This window comes from Lynx canadensis, chromosome F1, assembly GCF_007474595.2.
Source record: "Lynx canadensis isolate LIC74 chromosome F1, mLynCan4.pri.v2, whole genome shotgun sequence".
NCBI classification, from domain to species: Eukaryota; Metazoa; Chordata; class Mammalia; order Carnivora; family Felidae; genus Lynx; species Lynx canadensis.
In genome coordinates this window covers 26,179,442-26,197,445 of record NC_044319.2, presented here as the reverse complement: position 1 = coordinate 26,197,445, position 18,004 = coordinate 26,179,442, and the positions used below count along the sequence as shown (strand labels likewise).

General features: G+C 47.4%; 1 protein-coding gene across 5 annotated transcripts in view; it reads left to right on the top strand.

Annotated features, from left to right (window-relative positions):
- CACNA1E (calcium voltage-gated channel subunit alpha1 E) overlaps positions 1-18,004 on the top strand; it is a 319,528-nt gene that overhangs the window by 286,208 nt on the left and 15,316 nt on the right. For all 5 annotated transcript variants that reach the window (XM_030302660.1, XM_030302659.1, XM_030302658.1 and 2 more), the window contains 8 exons: positions 574-665; positions 1,260-1,425; positions 5,568-5,695; positions 10,824-10,920; positions 12,988-13,093; positions 13,958-14,065; positions 14,633-14,733; positions 15,018-15,124. In XM_030302660.1, coding sequence (XP_030158520.1) covers positions 574-665; positions 1,260-1,425; positions 5,568-5,695; positions 10,824-10,920; positions 12,988-13,093; positions 13,958-14,065; positions 14,633-14,733; positions 15,018-15,124 — 905 coding nt within the window. The remainder of the gene's footprint in view (positions 1-573; positions 666-1,259; positions 1,426-5,567; positions 5,696-10,823; positions 10,921-12,987; positions 13,094-13,957; positions 14,066-14,632; positions 14,734-15,017; positions 15,125-18,004) is intronic.

Genomic DNA, 18,004 nt, shown 5'->3' with positions numbered 1-18,004 from the left:
ATTATAGATGTTTTGACTTTCTGAAATTGGACTCTCTGGATGGAAACATATCCAAGGAAGATAGAGGTGCCCCTCTGTGACCCAAACCACTTGCAAATTCCAGGGCCGCACCTGCCCAAGCTGTCAATCACATGTTCTACAAATACAAATATTCCAATCATTACTACCTGAGACAGAAAGACAGGGGTAGCTCCTTCCCTGCACTTCTGTTATGGGGTATGTCTTTGATAGACTGCTTGAGTACCATGGTGACAGGTACCATGGAAATAAAAAGACCAAATTAGGTGTGGGAGGAACTACGTACAGGCAGAATGACTTCAAAAAGATCTTGCCTTCTGTGGTCTTTGGTCCTCTCTGCTGCAGAAGAATATAATTACTTGTTCATGTCAGGCCGGGAGCATGGGATCCATCAGCCTATCTGGGTTTGAGTTGTCTGCTTCAGGATTGGACCATTGGGAAAGGCCATGCATATAGATTTGCCAACCCCATTAGATGAGGTGCATCTAATATTCATATGCAGGACACATCACACAGCTCAAGTCATGCTCTTTGTTTTTTGTTTTTCTCTTCAAGGTATTCGGAAACATAAAATTAGATGAGGAGAGTCACATCAACCGACACAACAACTTCCGGAGTTTCTTCGGGTCCCTCATGTTACTCTTCAGGTATCTGGATGCAAACCTCTTATACTGCGGCTCTCTTGTCGAGGGAGACAGAGTTACTCTGCCTCCTCCTCCTATTTGTCTCCTTGTTCTGTGTGTTCTGATCCTATCAGGATGTACAGTAGACTAGAGGCAGGGGTGGGGAGGTCCAGTGCCTCTGAAAAAATGCTCTGATGACAAGAGAAAGTTTCCTTGACATCTTTGACTCAGAGGTTAGTTTGTAAATTGCAAGTTCAGAACACGCATGCCAGGACTCTGAGTAGGGAGGGTGGAGACAGTTTCCTGCGGACCAAATTCCATTTAAGGGCCAAAACTCTGGATGGCCAGGTTTATGTGGCCCTAGAGAGTCCCATCACTATCTCTACCACTGTCAGCAGAGACTCCTGAAAAGACAGAGAAGCAGTGGGTGAGGTGACAGAGCCCAAGAGAGACCTCCTGGGCCCTCTTCTCTGGATAGAAAGTACTGGAGGGACACTAACTGGTCACAAAAGGAACCTGCAGAGAAGAGAAAGGGGTGGGTGAGTTGGGGAAGAGGGCCAAGGAGAGGATGAGACACGCAGACCTGATACTACTAACCAAAATCTCTTTTGGGCTCAGGAGTGCCACAGGTGAGGCCTGGCAGGAGATAATGCTGTCGTGCCTCGGGGAGAAAGGCTGTGAGCCCGACACCACTGCGCCATCAGGGCAGAATGAGAATGAGCGCTGTGGCACCGATCTGGCCTATGTTTACTTTGTCTCCTTCATCTTCTTCTGCTCCTTCTTGGTGAGCAAACCCTGTGCTCTTGGCTTGAGATGTGGCCTACTCTACCCTATCCCGCCCCATCCTCCAAGAAACTCTTATTTATTTTGAAAGAGAGAGCAGGGAGGAGCAGAGAGAGAGAGGAGAGAGAATCCCAAGCAGGCTCCACACCATCAAGTACAGAGCCCGATGCATGGCTCGAACTCATGAACCATGAGATCATGACCTGAGCCGAGATCAAGAGTCGCATGATCAACCAACCGAACCACCCAGGTCCCCTCCCAAGGAACTTTTAAAGGCCAGGATCCTTAGCCAACTCCTGGGTGGGTGACTTCCCATGGCTGACACTGGACATTTCTTGCTGCTTCTAGGGAAGGATTACTGTGAGAAGGAACAACAAGTGGAGTGGAGTTTAGGGAATAGAGTATTGAGCTTCATGTTGAATCTGTTGTGACCTGGAGTAAATCTGTCTTCTCTATACTTCAGGTATAGTATCTTACAGGGAGGACTAAGAATATCTTATCTCTCTTTTGGAGACTTTCAAAAGAGAAAAGGTACCTTGGAAGTACAAAGTGGTAGCATTAATGAGGTAGAGTGATGACAATATACGATGTAATAGATGTGATCTCTCTTCTGTCATTTTGTTTGATGACAGTTGGCCAGCTTGAGAGGCATGAAAGGGAATGGACTGTTTTGGGCATTAGTAAATATTAAGTGATATAGGTGAAGCATACCCACTTTGAAAATGGTGAGAAGCCCTAGATGGCCTTCTTAATTCTTTTTGGAAGAAAGCATGAGTTAGCACACCAGCATCCAGACATCCCTGCCCTGCACAGTCATGGACAAGGTGCTACCAGATAGGTTAAAGGGTCGGTCTGATGTTTCTGGCCACCCTGACACCCCTCAGCTTGGCTTCGCTGCTAATGTCACTCGCTGAACAAGTCTAAAACTAAGGCAATACCACTGAAAAGTGGTTAATTTCACAGCCGTGCAGCAAGTGAATTATCTCATGGCCAAGCGTTTCTACTTCCCTAAAGTGATCATGAGGAGATTTGCCACATGTCTAGCTCTCTGGTGTGGAAAAGCAGCTTGCAGGCAGACTTTGGAGGGTGGTCAGCAGGTTAACGTAGCAGAGAGTGAGCCAGCAAGAGACTTGGGTAGCCTGCCTTGTGTCTTGGCTTTGTTGCTGTTCTAGAATGGCCAAGACACTTTCCCTTTTGTAGCTTCTGTAAATGGGAGGGAAAATGAGTCGATATAAGGGTATTATTTTCATGGTGAGCGGGGATTTGTTTGAATACACTCTCTTCTTGGGGGTGTGAAAGGTTTTCGATGAAAAAGAACACAAAACAGTGTCTTAGAGGCCCTGGGGAGAAACTGTGAGTGGGTTATAGTCACTCTGTCGGCTGGAGTCCAAGGGAGAAAGGCATACGGGGGTATGAGTGCTTGTTGACGGGGCTGCTGTAGGGGTGATACGGAGCAGGTAGAAGGGCATGTGGACAGCTCAGCTTTATCCTACATGGTGTAAGTGTTTAATAATAAATATTTAAAAGAAACCAAGATATAACTGGAAAATTAATTAGAGACTATAAAGGTACTCAGAATTTTGAGATGGAGGGTGCTGCATAATTCACATTAATGTTATTTTTAAAGAGGCTATATTCAGGATGAGATGATCTGCTTTCAAATCTCAGCCCTGCATGAGACCGACTTTGTGACCTGGGGCAAGTCACACAGCTTCTTAACTCAAACCAACCACTCTAGACTTACTGATCTGCTGTGATGAGCCAGGCTGTGTGCTTGGAGGTGAGAATACAAATGCGTCCTTGGAGGCACATGTGCCCTCGAAGGGCTGATGATAATTAAGCCTGCCTCACAAGGTGAGAGGAGCATTAAAGCAAATAATAGGTGTGAGTGTGCACACCACGCTATAAAAGACTATACAAATATGAAGCGAGGATAATACTGTTTTATTAACATTAATAATAAGTACCTTGAAAGGAGTGTAAAACAAACGTGTGGTTATGTGGAAACCCCTTTAGAACCCAGGCAGTGATTGAATATATGTATTCACGGCGGCTCCAATCTCAGTGACAGAAAGAAAGGCCCAGCCCATGATTAGGTTCAGGTTTCATGAGACAGAACTCCCTGAATAACAGTGACTTAACCAAAAGAGATGTTTGTTTCTCTTGCACACCAGTGAAGTCTGGAGGAAGGCAGTACAGGCTTGTTTCGGTCATTCCACAGAGTGGTGAGCACCCCAGACATCACCTCCGGGGGCTACACGGCTAGGCATCTGCTTGTATTCTAGGCAGTGGGACAGAGGAAAACAGGAAGGCAAGCAGGAATGAGACTGGTTGTTAGGAAACAGCCAGCAGTCTGTCTGTATTGCGGAGAAGACTCCAACCACGTCCTGTCTCCAGACTTTCTCCTTATCTTATATGCCGTCTGCATATCTGGCACCTCCATCCACCTGGCCATTTTGCCTGGGAATCAACAGAGATCCAATCCTCTTGTCCCCTCAGGCAGTTCTGTCTCTCAGGCAGGACTCCTTCACTCGTGAAAGACAGGACACGAGGCTACATCTGGCCTAAGCAAAAAGGGATTTTACAGGCATATGTAAATGAAGAGTCTTGGGACAGGAGAGGCATTAGCAGGCTTGATCTGGCCCTCAGATGACATCACCAGGACCAAGTTTCTTTATTTATGGATCTCTTCCTCCAGGCTCCTCCCTGTGAGCTCTTTTCCAAACACCCCCAGCCTCTGGCTCCAAGATGGCTGTAGCAGCAGCTCTAGACCCCAGTCCTCACACATTCAAGACTCACAGGGAAGAACAAGTCTATTGCCCAGAAGGTTCAATACCATTTTATTGGCCTTGATTGGATCACCAATCACTGTGGCCCAGGAAAATGGGGTTCAGTGACTGATTGAGACCTGGGTCATAGGTGGTACCCCACTGAACCATATTAACTGGGTATGGGGGGGGGTGGTCCTCAAGAGACCAGATATATAGTAAATGAGTTCTAGGCAGCCAAGAAACAATAAAACAGTGCTATTCAGGTGGTCTGGTTCTGTCAATACCATGTCCTTCGATTCTCCTATCTATACTACTCTCCTGCTACTGCCTTGGTTCAGAAGCACCACAAAACTCTCCCCTGCTTCCAGGGGCTCCTTCTGGATAAAATATATCTAGGTCTTTATCCTGGTTCAAACCCCTTTAGTGGATTCTGTTGCCTACTGCAAAATTGAGACCAGAAATGGGGGGAACTATAGCCCGTGGATCATATCTGGCTTGCCACCTCTTTCTGTATGGCCCATGAGCTAGTGGTTTTTACATTCTTAAATGGTTAAGGAAAAAATAAAAGATGGATAATATTTCATGAACTGGAAATGATACGAAATTCACATTCATACCCCTTTCTGGTCCCGTTGTAACCTGTCTGTGTATGCTTCTTAAATGGCTCATAAAAAATTTTACACCTTTTGTGTGTTCCTCATACATCACAGTCTGTGCTAAATACTAAGTCTTTAAGAATATTCAAGGAACAGGTGAAGGTCTGCTCTGTTTTAAGCAATGTGCTAGGCATAGGAATGTATCTCTGGACAAAACTTTCTTACTTCCCATCCTTAGCACCTGGATCTCTGCAGCACAGTGGGTGCACAATAAATGCTGTGCAAATGTTGTGCAAATAAGTGAGACAACAGGGTCTTGGAAGCCACTTCAGGGCGTGAGCGGCTTCCAGGTCTTCACACAGTAAGCTACGCAGTCAGCTCTAAGACATCTTACCAGTTCTGTTGGCTCCTTTTGTGGAGCAGGGTTTGGGGTGGGGGAGGCTAGAAGGGAGGATTGGTGTCAGGCCTTGACTTCGAGAATGTTGTCGCTCTTACTGCTCCCTCTGCTGCAATAACAAATTAATTGAACAGATAATGAAGTGACTCTTTTTGTGGGGTTCTTTCCAAATATAAAGTGGCATTGAAGAGTGAAATAATACATAGTGAAATGTGTGGAAATTCTGATGAAAACATGTGGCATTCAACAAGATGAATAGGGCTTTAGTTAGGAACTTCGGCCTCACACACTTTTCAATTCTTTATTGGCCTTGAAACCTGTTTTACTGTGTTAGGTTTGTTTGCACTACCTAACTCCTCTTCTCCCCCATGCTCTCCAGATGCTCAACCTGTTTGTGGCCGTCATCATGGACAACTTTGAGTACCTGACTCGGGACTCATCCATCCTAGGGCCTCACCACTTGGACGAGTTTGTCCGCGTCTGGGCAGAATATGACAGAGCTGCATGGTGCGTAGGCCTCTCGACCATCCCAGTGGGGCCCATATCAAGGGCCTGTGGGGTTCCCAAGGAAGGGGTTGGAACCAGAGCCACCTAAAGGTCTGCCTGTTACAGAAGGAGAGGAGATTCCTCTCAGTCCTGGCCTGGGGAAGAGCTCAGGCCCTCAGATTGGCTCTGGTATCCAGCCAGCCAACAAAAACATAGCTTCTTTATCTTCCTTTTCCCTCTCATTCCTTCTGTGACAGGCCTTCCTTTTCTTTGCCAATCTCATCACACAGTCTGCACCTCAGAGTGCTTGGTTTCAATAACCAGAGGGGCTTCCAGTAATCTTTTTCTTTTTCTTCCCTACCAGTGGTTAGTGGACTCCTTTGAGTCATTGGGATGGGGAGAGGGGTGGGTTGACAGGGGTCTTCTGGGCCAGAACATCTGGCCATCACAGTAAGTGACATTAGCATTTTATCTCACTCATCCCTCTCGAAAGACATGGTTTGAGATTAACTAAAATTATGTAGAAAACTGAGCAGGCTGTTCTTCCAACTGATCCCCTAAACACTTAAGGATTTTTATATACAGAATTGAATTAAATGGCAGGAATTTGCATGAATAACCTCCCCCGATTTCTTTCACCGTCCAGTATTTCTCAGATGATGTGCCTCCTGGGCTTCCGAGCAGGGGTTGGCAAACTTCAGCTTCAAGGCTAAACATGGTCCACTGCCTGTTTGTGTGAGTAAAGCTTATTAGAACACAGCCATCCACTCATTTATGTATAGTCTGTGGCAGTTTTCACACCATAAGGAAGAGTTGTGTAGTTGTGACAAAGACAGTGTGACCCTCAAAATACAAAGCATTACGTGATCCTTTACCAAATAAGTTTGCCGATCCCTGCTTTAGAGGACAGAAACAGCATTTTGGCCCCTCACGGTTGAGGACAGGGTGACTGTTCTATAAGCACTTCCTTCACAGGAACTTTTCTGTCCCATGTCATTTTAGTTCTAGGATCTTATCTCACCAATCTACCCATTCTGGTCCCCCTCTGAAAATACTACAAGAAATGCCATCCTTCACAGGAATGGCCCACGTTGCTTCCACCTGGAGCCCCTTCATAATCTGAGACTCATCCTAAAATCTTCCCTCCTGTGAGGCTGTTGAACTTGGGTCAAATGTCAGAAGAGTGAATCAGAATTCCTCTTCCCCTCAGTAATTATTAATGACTTAGGGCACAGAGTTCTCTAAATCCATTCCTATTACGATGGCTGAGCAACAGCTTTTCCTCTCTGGATCTACTTTCTGGTAGATGGGCTGCTTAGAAAGCCATGGGTGCTGTGCTAGAGGGAATGTAGCCAGGGCTTGCATCAAATCAGCCCTGTGGCCTTGGACAAGTCACTTAACTACTCTGAGCTTCCTCATCTGTAAATGGTGTTGATACCTGCCTGCTTTGAAGGGTGGTAGTAGGATGATATGAAATCATGTATGTAACTGTTGTTATAACTGACAATAACTATACAGGAAAACAACCAGAAACTATGGAAAATTGGTTTGGAAAGCATGGATGGCCATGGGATTGGGAGCCTGAGAAGGGATGTCTTCACTCAACCTGAGAGGAGAACTGCTAGCAGAGAAGTTCATTGCTCACCTGGCCTCACTCAGGTGTCTTTAGCTCTCTGAAACCACAGCTTCCTGTGCTTTCATATTATCTTGGGACCCAAATACTATGTGCATTAAATGTGTTCCTCCCGACTCATTCTAGCTGCTGGGAAGAAATGATTCCATGAGGACTAAAACAAACAAACAAACAACAACAAAAAAAAAAAAAACATGAGACTCAGATATAGGAGCTGTGAGAGAGCAAAAATAGAATGGAGAATCTCTTCTGCTTTGAAATTCACAGCGTCATGTTCTGGTTAGAGTTTCATTGGCCTTCTTTTTGAGATGCAGGGGAAAGAACTAACAGGGATAATGTGTTCAAAAAGAAGACTCATACAGGATGCAGGGAACACCAGCCTGTAGGCAGTACCAACCCACCCGCATCCCAATCTCAGTAAGAAACAAAGAGCAAATGGTTAAATGAACTTCCTCTCAAGAATCAAGAGACTTGAAGTATCGATGAGCTGTTATTTAGAAAAAGAGGAGGAATTAACACCAAAATCAAAAAAAGGCTGGAAAGAGTAAAGCTGGGGCAAAGCCTCACGTGGCAGCTGGCAAGGACTGGATGCTCAGAGGTGGACATGTGTGTTTATAATTTCCATTGGAAACCGTGGTCCATACTGGGATGTTGCTTCCTTGTTCTGGTCTCTGAAAGAGCAGATGCTTTAGCTGCTGAAAAGGAATCAGTTGTTGATTCTGTCCTTCTCACGGAAAGCCAGGACTCTCTAGCAGGCCCTTGTGAAAGAAGGTTGGTGAGATAGGTCACCTTGTTCCTGGAATTCTGGCTGGATCTGACCAGGCTGCCTGTGGGCTGGCCGGCAGGAGCAGAGCCGGAAGGAGAGTGTCCACGGCTCCCTCCCAGGCTGCTCTCCCAGCACAGATCCAGGCGGGCTCCCACCGAGAGAGCAGAGCTCGCCCAAGCTGAACTCAGGAACAATCTGCCACCAAGAGAAGCAAAGCCCTTTGCAAATTCCCTTGTGCCAACTGAGCTCCTTGCTAATTAGCCTAATGGGAAATTTGTCTCTCACAGTCTGCGGAAAGATGCTGACTTCCCACTGCCCCTGACAAGTGGGTCTGAGTAACTGACTGTAATCAATGTCTGCGAAAAGCAAACAGTTGGGCAGTCCACTTCACGGCAGCCTGGCATCTGCTCTTGACAGCTGTCAGAGGCATTTGTGTGAACTCTCAGGCTGTGCTCTTCAAGGCCTGGCTCGAGCCAGAGTCCATTTTCTGCATCTGACGAAGTGTGGGCCAGATAGGTGTCTCGGGGTGCTCTTGATCATGCAGCAGCCCCTCTGGGCACTGGATGGGTTCTGATTTCCTTAGAAAATTGGGGGCGGTGCAGTTCAGCAAGGTGATGGTTCTCTGAGGCTCACTGCTCTCAGTCTCTCCTGGTTGGGTTTTACCAGGCCGGAGGGAAAAAGCTGCTCTCCGTCTTCCAGCCCTCAACATCATGGCTAAACTGTCCTGTCTTCCCCACCCTTCTCTGAGTGTCCTATTAACCCACCTGTGCTTCCTTTACAGCGGCAGGATCCCGTATAAGGATATGTACAAATTAGTGCGGGTGATCTCGCCGCCTCTGGGCCTGGGAGAGAACTGCCCCTACAGGGTGGCTTGCAAGGTTTGCCTCCCAGTCCCCAGCCATGACCGGCGGTGGGGTGCCACTTCGAACCCACCTCTCCGTTCTGCTCCACCACCGCTGCGCCACATGAGGGAACCTTCATGTTGCTTTCCTTTGAGTTTAAAGAGGTCCAAACACTCCCAGAACCAGCAGCTGTTACAGAAGGAAGAAGGGCACATTTTGGGGGGAAGGCAGAAAAAAGGACTTGATATGGAAGGCTGATTTGACCTCTCTCACTTTTCTGCACATGCACACACTCAGTCATGTGTACGCACACACAAACACACACACACACACACACACACACACTCTGTCTCTCTCCCTCTCCCCACTCCATCTTAATCTGTAGATTTCACCAGAAGGACCTCCCCGTCCTCCAGAGAATGCAGACGTCTTCACTGGAGAACAGAGAACCTCCTTTTGGTGAAAAGCAGCAGCATCCTCCCATGTGCAATGTAGCAAAATGTGACTCTAGTTGTCCCTACCTCCGCCCATTCTCCAGCCCCTGGATAGTTTGGTCAGAAAGGATTGTAAAAGCCTGAGGACAGAAAGGAGGGGAGAAACCATAATGAATCAGGGCAGGAGGTGAGAGTGGTAAGAGAGGGTAGACTTGGGGTGTGTAGAAGAATGCAGTAGCTCAGGGGGTCTGCGAAGGTCTCTGTAGGGCAGCGGAGGCTCCCGAGCAGATTTCTTGCCTTAGGGGTCTTATGTGTAGCATTGAGGGGATCGAGGGGGCCTGTCATAACTGCGACATCACTGCTTGTTTGTGAGACCAAGGACATTGCTCAGGGGCACATAGGACCCCCTCTTCAACTCTGCCAGACCCTGGGAACTGGAACAGGAGCGGCTCTGCCAAGCCACCGTCCGAGGCCAAACCCGCTAGCTAAGGAAGCATCTCCTGGTGCCGCAGGAGAGAAGGGTGGGCTCTCTGGGCGTAGCTCAGTCCGGCAGCTGGCAGAAGACTTAGGCCCAGGAAGATGCCAGCCGGGGCAATGGGAAGGAGCTGGCGTGGGGTGGTGACACAGTGATTCCTGTACTCAGGAGGCCAAACAGCTGCCTCTGCTGAGACTCTTTAAACTCCGCCCCGGTGAAACCTGCAGCCGCATGTGGGGAGAGCCGGGAGGGCAGCATGGCATGCGAGATGCTCTTCCTCCTCCTGGTTTGGTCTCTTCTGTCCCCAGCATGCCATCGCCCTGGGGCATGCCCGGAGTAGAGAGCACTCTTCCCCGCAGAGCCAGGTGGAAGCAACCGGCCGGCTCCGAAAAGTAGCGCGCCACTTTCAGTGCAAGTTGCCGCCTCCTTTCGCACACACACCACAGAGGGGGATACACGATGTTCCGCCTGTGGGTTCAGAGGAGGAGAAGGGCCTGACATGCAGGTCGGGGCCCCGTCCCAGCCGGGGCCAGAAATCCTAACCCGTGGCTGGAGCACCGTCTATCCGTTTTATACCGCTCGCACACAGCCCTGGGAATTGAAAACAGGCTTGTGTTGTATGGAGGATGGATAGAGTGAGTAGCGAAGTAGGTAACAATCGACCACGAGGAGAAAACGCGTCCCCATGACTACGCAGCAGAGTCAGGGGGACCAGAGGTTGCCACCAACGTTCCCGGGTCTGTGTGGGGCGTGATATAAATCCGCACCAGGATGGAGTCCCGTGTATGATTTGCCTCGATTAACAGGTTTCCTATTCTTTTTCTGTTTGTCCATTTTGTTTTGTTTCTCTTCTCCTGTTCTCTGTATTATTTTGTTTGTTTTGTTTTGGCTCTCTGGGAATGCCTGTTCTCCTTTCCTCCTGGTCTGCATCCTTCTCCTCACTTCCTTCCCTGCCCTGCCCACCCACCCCGTCTCCACTTACCACCCCTCCATGAGCAGTGGCCGCATCCATTACACTGAGATGTATGAAATGCTGACTCTCATGTCACCACCGCTAGGCCTCGGCAAGAGATGTCCCTCCAAAGTGGCATATAAGGTAGACCACCCCTTCCTTTGTTCTGGGCTAGAGACCAACAGGAGGGAGGCCAGAACATGGGGAGGAAGCTGGGCCGGGGAGGCGGAGGAGGGAACCAAGGGGAAAAGGAATGATGAGGTCAAAGGGCAAGGAAGGTTCCTGGAAGTATGGAGTCCCGAAACAATATGAGGAATGATTGGCAAGAGTCTTCACCGTGGGGCTTGTTATGTGTTCTTCTGCGTGTCTCCAAGCGTGTGGCTTCTTGTGAGCAGATGACTAGAAAGGAAGTGTTAAGTAGCGTGTTTGCTCAGAGGAGGCAGAGTGGTGGCCTGCAGGATAGCATATATGGGCAAGAAGGAAGCGAACAGCAAAACTGCTATCAGAGCCTAGAAAAAACCTCCAATCAGATAAGCTGAGGAAATGATGCAGAAATTTGTCTAAACATGGTTCAAATTTTTAGGAGAGAGGCAAACCCTTAATGAATGTCTTCTTCTTTGATATAGGAAGGAACTGTGGCATGGTTCCTTCTAGGTATTAGAAAAAAAAGAAGAACGCGACTTCTAGGATACATGATGAAGGATCCAGGCCCCTTCCCCCACCAGCCCAGCTGCCCGGTTCTCTTGTCAGTACAAGGGAAAAGGTCACATTGGGCACAAGTTGTACTCAGCATTAGATTTGCATTATTGGCATGACTGATTTGGGGGCTGGCCCTGGAGTTATGGGTGGATTCCCCATGGCTTGCTCAGAGCAGCAGCATACATTGGAAGTCACCCGCCATTAGGGTACTCAGAGCTTTGGGGCCTGATTTTTTTTTCTCCACCCATTAGTAATAGTTACTGTTTGGTGTTTAGACTGACCCAGAACTCTGGAGCTCTTTCATCTAGGAATATACCACAGCAATGTGGCCACTTCTCTAGAAGCTTAAGGAAGTGGGAGAGAGATGGAACTCAGATACAAACAAGAAACTGACTTTACACTCTAAGACACCATGTCTGTAGAATCACATTAGGCCAGATGTTCCACTGGAGCATTAGAGATCCTGCCTTGGGAAGAGACATGTCCCTCCCTGCTAGGCTGGTGGTTCTGCCAGAGGACCTGCTGCTGCTGCTGCCTCCAACTTGTACAGCTCCAGAGAGCATCTCCTTGGAACAGGGCCCTTGAGGGCCCAGTACATGGCTCTTCATGTGCAGCTTATGGGCTGGCATCCTTTTTGCTCATGATGGCCACATCCCAAAGTACCAGGTGGTAGAATGTGGCCTTGAGTTTTTTGAATGTCGGGGATGAAGCTTGGCGGGTTGAAGGGGCGTGGGGACTGGAGGAAAAGTTAAAGGATTCCAAAAGCAATATACTCTCTGGAAAGTGGATTTGGCCATTTCAGTTTGATCCCTTCTTTTGGGTGAGGGGAACAAGGCCTGCCCACTCTGCTCCTGCCTTGGTCACCCTTCTCTCATTCTCTCTCCTCTGCTGTTCCCAGCTTTCTTCCCCTGTACCCTGTTTGCACTCTCCTCCTCTTCCATCCTGCTCCACCTCATCCACCTTTGGATAAGTTGGACTTATGCATGTTCAATCACGTGCTGGCAAATTTCACCTTTTAAAGACTCAAAAAGGGGGGCATCAGGATGCATATTTCAACAGATAAGCAAAGCAAAATCTCTCCCATCACTACCTTTCCATGTGAGTTTTGGGGGTATCCATGGGACAAGGGGAAAGAGAGAGCAGCCTTGCATCAGGGAATGGAGCCACCTCCCAGAGCTGACTCCTTTCTCTGAGCCACTTCTTTTAGAAATCACTTTCCATCCCTATTAAAGACATTCTTAGGACCATGGAGGAGTCCTCAAGAATGATTAGTCCTCCTTCTTTTGGAATTTGGCAACATTCTCTAGTGGGGGTGGGGGGTGGGGAACTAAACTAAACAGCAGCAAATGAGCCATAAGTGAGAAGCAGGGAGAGGAGGTGGGACCGGGGATGGGGAATCCTTGCCCTTCTTTTTTGTCTCAGCATTGACCTCCACACTTTTCTTCTCTTCTCACCAAGGTTTCTTTCGATATTTTTTTCCCTCCTGCTCTTTCTTTTCTCTCTTTCGCACAGAGGTTGGTCCTGATGAATATGCCAGTAGCTGAGGACATGACAGTCCACTTCACCTCCACACTCATGGCTCTGATACGGACAGCACTGGACATCAAAATCGCCAAAGGTAAGCCAGGAAAGGAAAATGGGACTCTGGAACGACTCACCCAAGGTGGCACGGGACAGAGCTGTTTGAACATTGCATCCATCTGACAATGTCATGATCTGAAAATCAACTATCAGGGTCCTAGTTTCACCTCTGACCCAATCACTATAATGCCTGCCATTTCTTCCTGGAAAATAAATGACTGGTCTGACAATCTCTAAGCCTCCTTTCAGCTTTACCAGGATGTGGTCTTCAGTGGATGGCAAATAGTAGGCATCTTAGAAATATTTGTTTATTGAACAAATGAGTTTTAATTTTGTTCTTTTTGTTTCTTATGTGGTATCTCTAATGCTCTGGAAGGTTTGTGGCAGATACCATCAGGGCCGTTCTTTGCTCTTCTTGATTTCCGGTTCAGTGATTTAGGAGAAAAAAGGTTTATTACTTCCAGATGGGCATCCAGCCTTCCTGCTCTTGCCTGATCCAAATCCTTCTTAAAATCAGGTCACTCAGACTATGGAGTCATAGTTGCCGGAAGAATTGATGTATGTATAATGAGTCAGGGGAGGCTCCGTGTGGCTCTTTTCATCTTTCCCTCTGATATATTAAGCACCTGGGAGGTATTTCAAATGAATGAGGAAGCTGATCTTGGTGTTGGGGCCTCAGATCTTGTGGCAGGATATTCCTGAGTCACTAAAAATGGGAGCCAAAATGTGTTCTGCTTCTTCAGCAGAAAGACATGGTATTACAAGATCCACTGTCACGAAGTGCCAAGATCTCCTCTGAGACTATGAGGTGCCATGCTGATTCAGCTCCCCCCCCCACCTGCTCCCTGGGTACTGGTTATTTGTATGTCTTTCTTATTTATTGACGTTTATTTTATTCTAGGTGGTGCAGACAGACAGCAGCTAGACTCAGAACTACAAAAGGAGACCCTGGCCATCTGGCCTCACCTATCCCAGAAGATGCTAGATCTGCTCGTGCCCATGCCCAAAGGTGTGGGTCTCCTCCTGGGTATCGTTGTCACTTTGAGCTCAGCATACCAAGGCCACATCTTTTAGAACACTGAGGGATCAAGGAGATAAGGGAAGGTTGCTCTTTTATTCTTAGGAAACCCAAATCTCCCACTCCTTAATCCCTTTGGCATGAATTGAAAACATTTTCTCAAGATAGGTCACTGTAGTCGTGGGTGAAACTTCTTGGGTGCACAGCTCTCTCCCTACCCATAATACTGTTCAGCAAACCCTCATGCAGGTGGGAATAGGGTGCCGTTACTTAGACATGGAAATCTAGACCAGTGGAGGTGATGCTTACTCACATGTGGTTTCTCATCAGTACCCCTACTCTCACTGGGTGGCTATGGAAGCTCCCAAAGATGGATATGCAACCTAGTCACTTTGCATCCTCAGGGTCTGGTGCATGTGGAGCTCTCAATAAATACTGGCTAGGTGGATGGCTGAGGGAGCAAACCTGGTTCAAAGAATGGGGAAGCTTGTGAGGTATCCTCACTCTCTGCCACCTGTCTTCTCCCTGTTCCCTTCCATGCCACATTTGTGTTTTTAGCCTCTGACCTGACTGTGGGCAAAATCTATGCAGCAATGATGATCATGGACTACTATAAACAGAGTAAGGTGAAGAAGCAGAGGCAGCAGCTGGAGGAACAGGTGAGGGTCACTGACAGTATGGGAGGTGGGTGGGCCGTGAGGAGTCACATGACTCCCTATAGGGACGGGCCTGTGCATAGCTGGGGCACAGTGCCCTGCAAGTGCTTAGAAGCAGAGGTAGGGGTGCAGCGTCCAGGAACTTTCTAGTTGTGGGGATTAGAAACCCAGTGGATCAGAGTATCACGCATGTTCCTATCTTACCCAAGTAAATTGTATTCCCCACTCCACCAACACACCCCAGGGTCATGTGAGTTCCTTTTTCCTCCTTCCTACTTTTAACACAGAAAAACGCACCCATGTTCCAGCGCATGGAGCCTTCATCTCTGCCTCAGGAGATCATTGCTAATGCCAAAGCCCTGCCTTATCTCCAGCAGGACCCTGTCTCAGGCTTGTGAGTATAACCAATGGGTCCACAGCTGCCCTGTTTGCATCCTGTCACCCATGCCATTGTGCAGGCCCAGAAATGCCCCAGAAATAATAGTCTGAGCCAAATGACCCTTTCTCTGAGGTGAAGACATTTTTTATTTTTATTTATGTATTTAATTTTTTTAATGTTTATTTTTGATAGAAAGAGACAGAGTGCAAGTGGGGGAGGGGCAGAGAGGGAGACACAGAATCTGAAGCAGGATCCAAGCTGTCAGCGCTGAGCCCGATGTGGGGCCCAAACTCACAAAGGAAGTTGGACACCTGACCGACTGAGCCACCCAGGTGCCCCATTACAATTTTTATTTTAAAATGGTTATTCAGGGGGCGCCTGGGTGGCGCAGTCGGTTAAGCGTCCGACTTCAGCCAGGTCACGATCTCGCGGTCCGTGAGTTCGAGCCCCGCGTCAGGCTCTGGGCTGATGGCTCAGAGCCTGGAGCCTGTTTCCGATTCTGTGTCTCCCTCTCTCTCTGCCCCTCCCCCGTTCATGCTCTGTCTCTCTCTGTCCCAAAAATAAATAAACGTTGAAAAAAAAATTTTTTTAAATGGTTATTCAGAAGGGGTAATAAAAGGCAGACAATGCATATTTGGTATTGTGGCCAGCTTTAAGAGACAGCACTGGGAATGGACAAAGGATAAAGGGCATAAGTTAGTGTCATCATTCAAACAAATAAGAAATTGGCCATTAAATTAGTTGCCGAAGCTGAACTGGAATTTAAGTTTGTTATTCCTAACCTCTAGAGTATTCCCACTATGGTGCTATCTGTAATGAACAAAAGCAACCTTAGATCAGGCACAAAAAAAAAAAAAAAAAAAAAAATGTGTATATTGGAAGCAGAAACAAAACCTCAATTAAGGAATTTGTCAACTCTTCTGAGTTGCAAGCCTTAGCCCCTACTTGTTAGTCATAAATGCTTTATTATACCATCCCTATCTCATTATAACATGGTTTTTCTCTCCTCAACAAGCATGTACGAGTACCCAAAGGGCAGAAATTCCTCTACCCCATGTAAATGAGGTTTTGTTGTTGGGTTTAACCCAGCCCTGGTTCTCATGGAGCCAATAATCACTAAATATCACAACTTTAGGAATCATCAGGGGAATGAAAGCCATTTGGAGTCTCTCACCATGAGTTCCTTTCTGCCTGTGGTGTTGGACGCCTGTTTTTGAAAAGCATTGATTTCAAAGGTCATAATCCAACACATTTACAAGAGAAGCAAAGGACCAACACCATGACCAAGGCAATTGCTCATTTTTACAAATATTTGATGTGATGAGGTAGCAAGGTATGGATTCTCCTGTCTACACAAAACCGGCAGATGTTTATCTTTGATCTGTGCGGGAAGGAGGTATGCCTGGAGCAGTGGAACCTTCCCAGTGGAAGGGTGTGCAGCATTTTTCAAGAGTCCTTGGCTTAGAAAGGAGGCCACCCTTCTACCTAGACCTCTCTCACCGAAACATTTTGCTCTACATAACTCCCACATGGCATCAGTCCAACTTCTCTCTGTGTTTATTGATTCATTTACTCATTGATTTGACCAATATTTATTAAAACCCAATATGATGGAAAAGCTGGCTCAGGCACTAAGTATTTACCAGTCAACATGATCACAGTCCCCATGGAGACAAATCCTGAAAAAGAAATTTACACAAGTGATGAAAGTTCTAATGGAGAAGGGTCGCCTATTGGAATACCACAGGAGGGAAGCAGCACACCTGGTCGGGGGGTCAGGGAAGTCTCTCTGCGGAAGTAATGTTTAAGTGAGACTCAGAGGCATGTTCTTCAAGAGAAGGGAGAAGGTGATAAGCTTCAGGAGCCTGATGGCTGGCTGGAGCACAGAGAGCTCAGTGAGGCAGCAGGTGACGAACTCCACTGGGGCCAGCACATGGGAGCATTATAAATGGGATACGGGAGTGGGGTTTTACTCATCAGTGTGACATGATCAGACTTGAACTTTTCAAAGATCATTCTTGAATCCAGTGTGGGCTTGGATCAGAGGGGAGGAGTTTGAGAGACAGTACTGCTTTTGGTATGTGACTGCAATTGTGTAAATTATTAATGACTGTTCCTTAGACTAACAAGAGGGAGATGGGGAGAGATGCAAAGACTTGAAATATTATCAGTAGGGAGACTGGATGAGAGTTGGTGATTGATTTGCCTCAGGGAGTAAAGGAGAGGGGAAAAATAAAAGATGACCCCCAAGTTTCTGGCAGGAGCCTTTGGGATCGATGTTGGCACATGTCCTGAGAGGGGGACATTGGTCCCTCCGTACCTTCTGCCCTTACTGAGCTTACACCTGGTGGGAAGCCAGTCATGAAACACAATTATTGGAAAGAAGAAAAGCTGTCATTTTCAGTCATTTGTATAGGAAGAAAACAGTGTGGCAGAATCTGAGTCCATGTGAAAAGGGGACCTGCCAGTTCCGGCAGAGGGAGAGATCAGAGAGCATTTACTTAACAAAGTGAATTTTGAAGGATGAACTCAAAGTAACATGAACAGAGTTTGTGGAGGGCAGAGGAGTTGGAGAGAAGCATTCTGTTCTCTGGGAACAGCCTGTATTAACATCTTGAGGCAGAAAGAAGCCGGGTGGGCACATTCAGTGAACTTAAGAGAATGAAATTCAGCAGCGGGGGGTGAAGGGCAAGAGGAAGCTGGAAAAATAGGAACTAGATCATGAGCAGCCATGTTCCAGACTTTATCCTAACGATGAGAAGACAGACAAGGTTTTTAAAGTAGGAAGCCAACTCTCGGTTGAAGTTAGTCAACTCTGAGGTTGTTCAGTGATTCCAAGGGTCCTCTCTACCTATTAGGGATTCTGTGATTCCTCATACAGCAGTGCCTATCCTA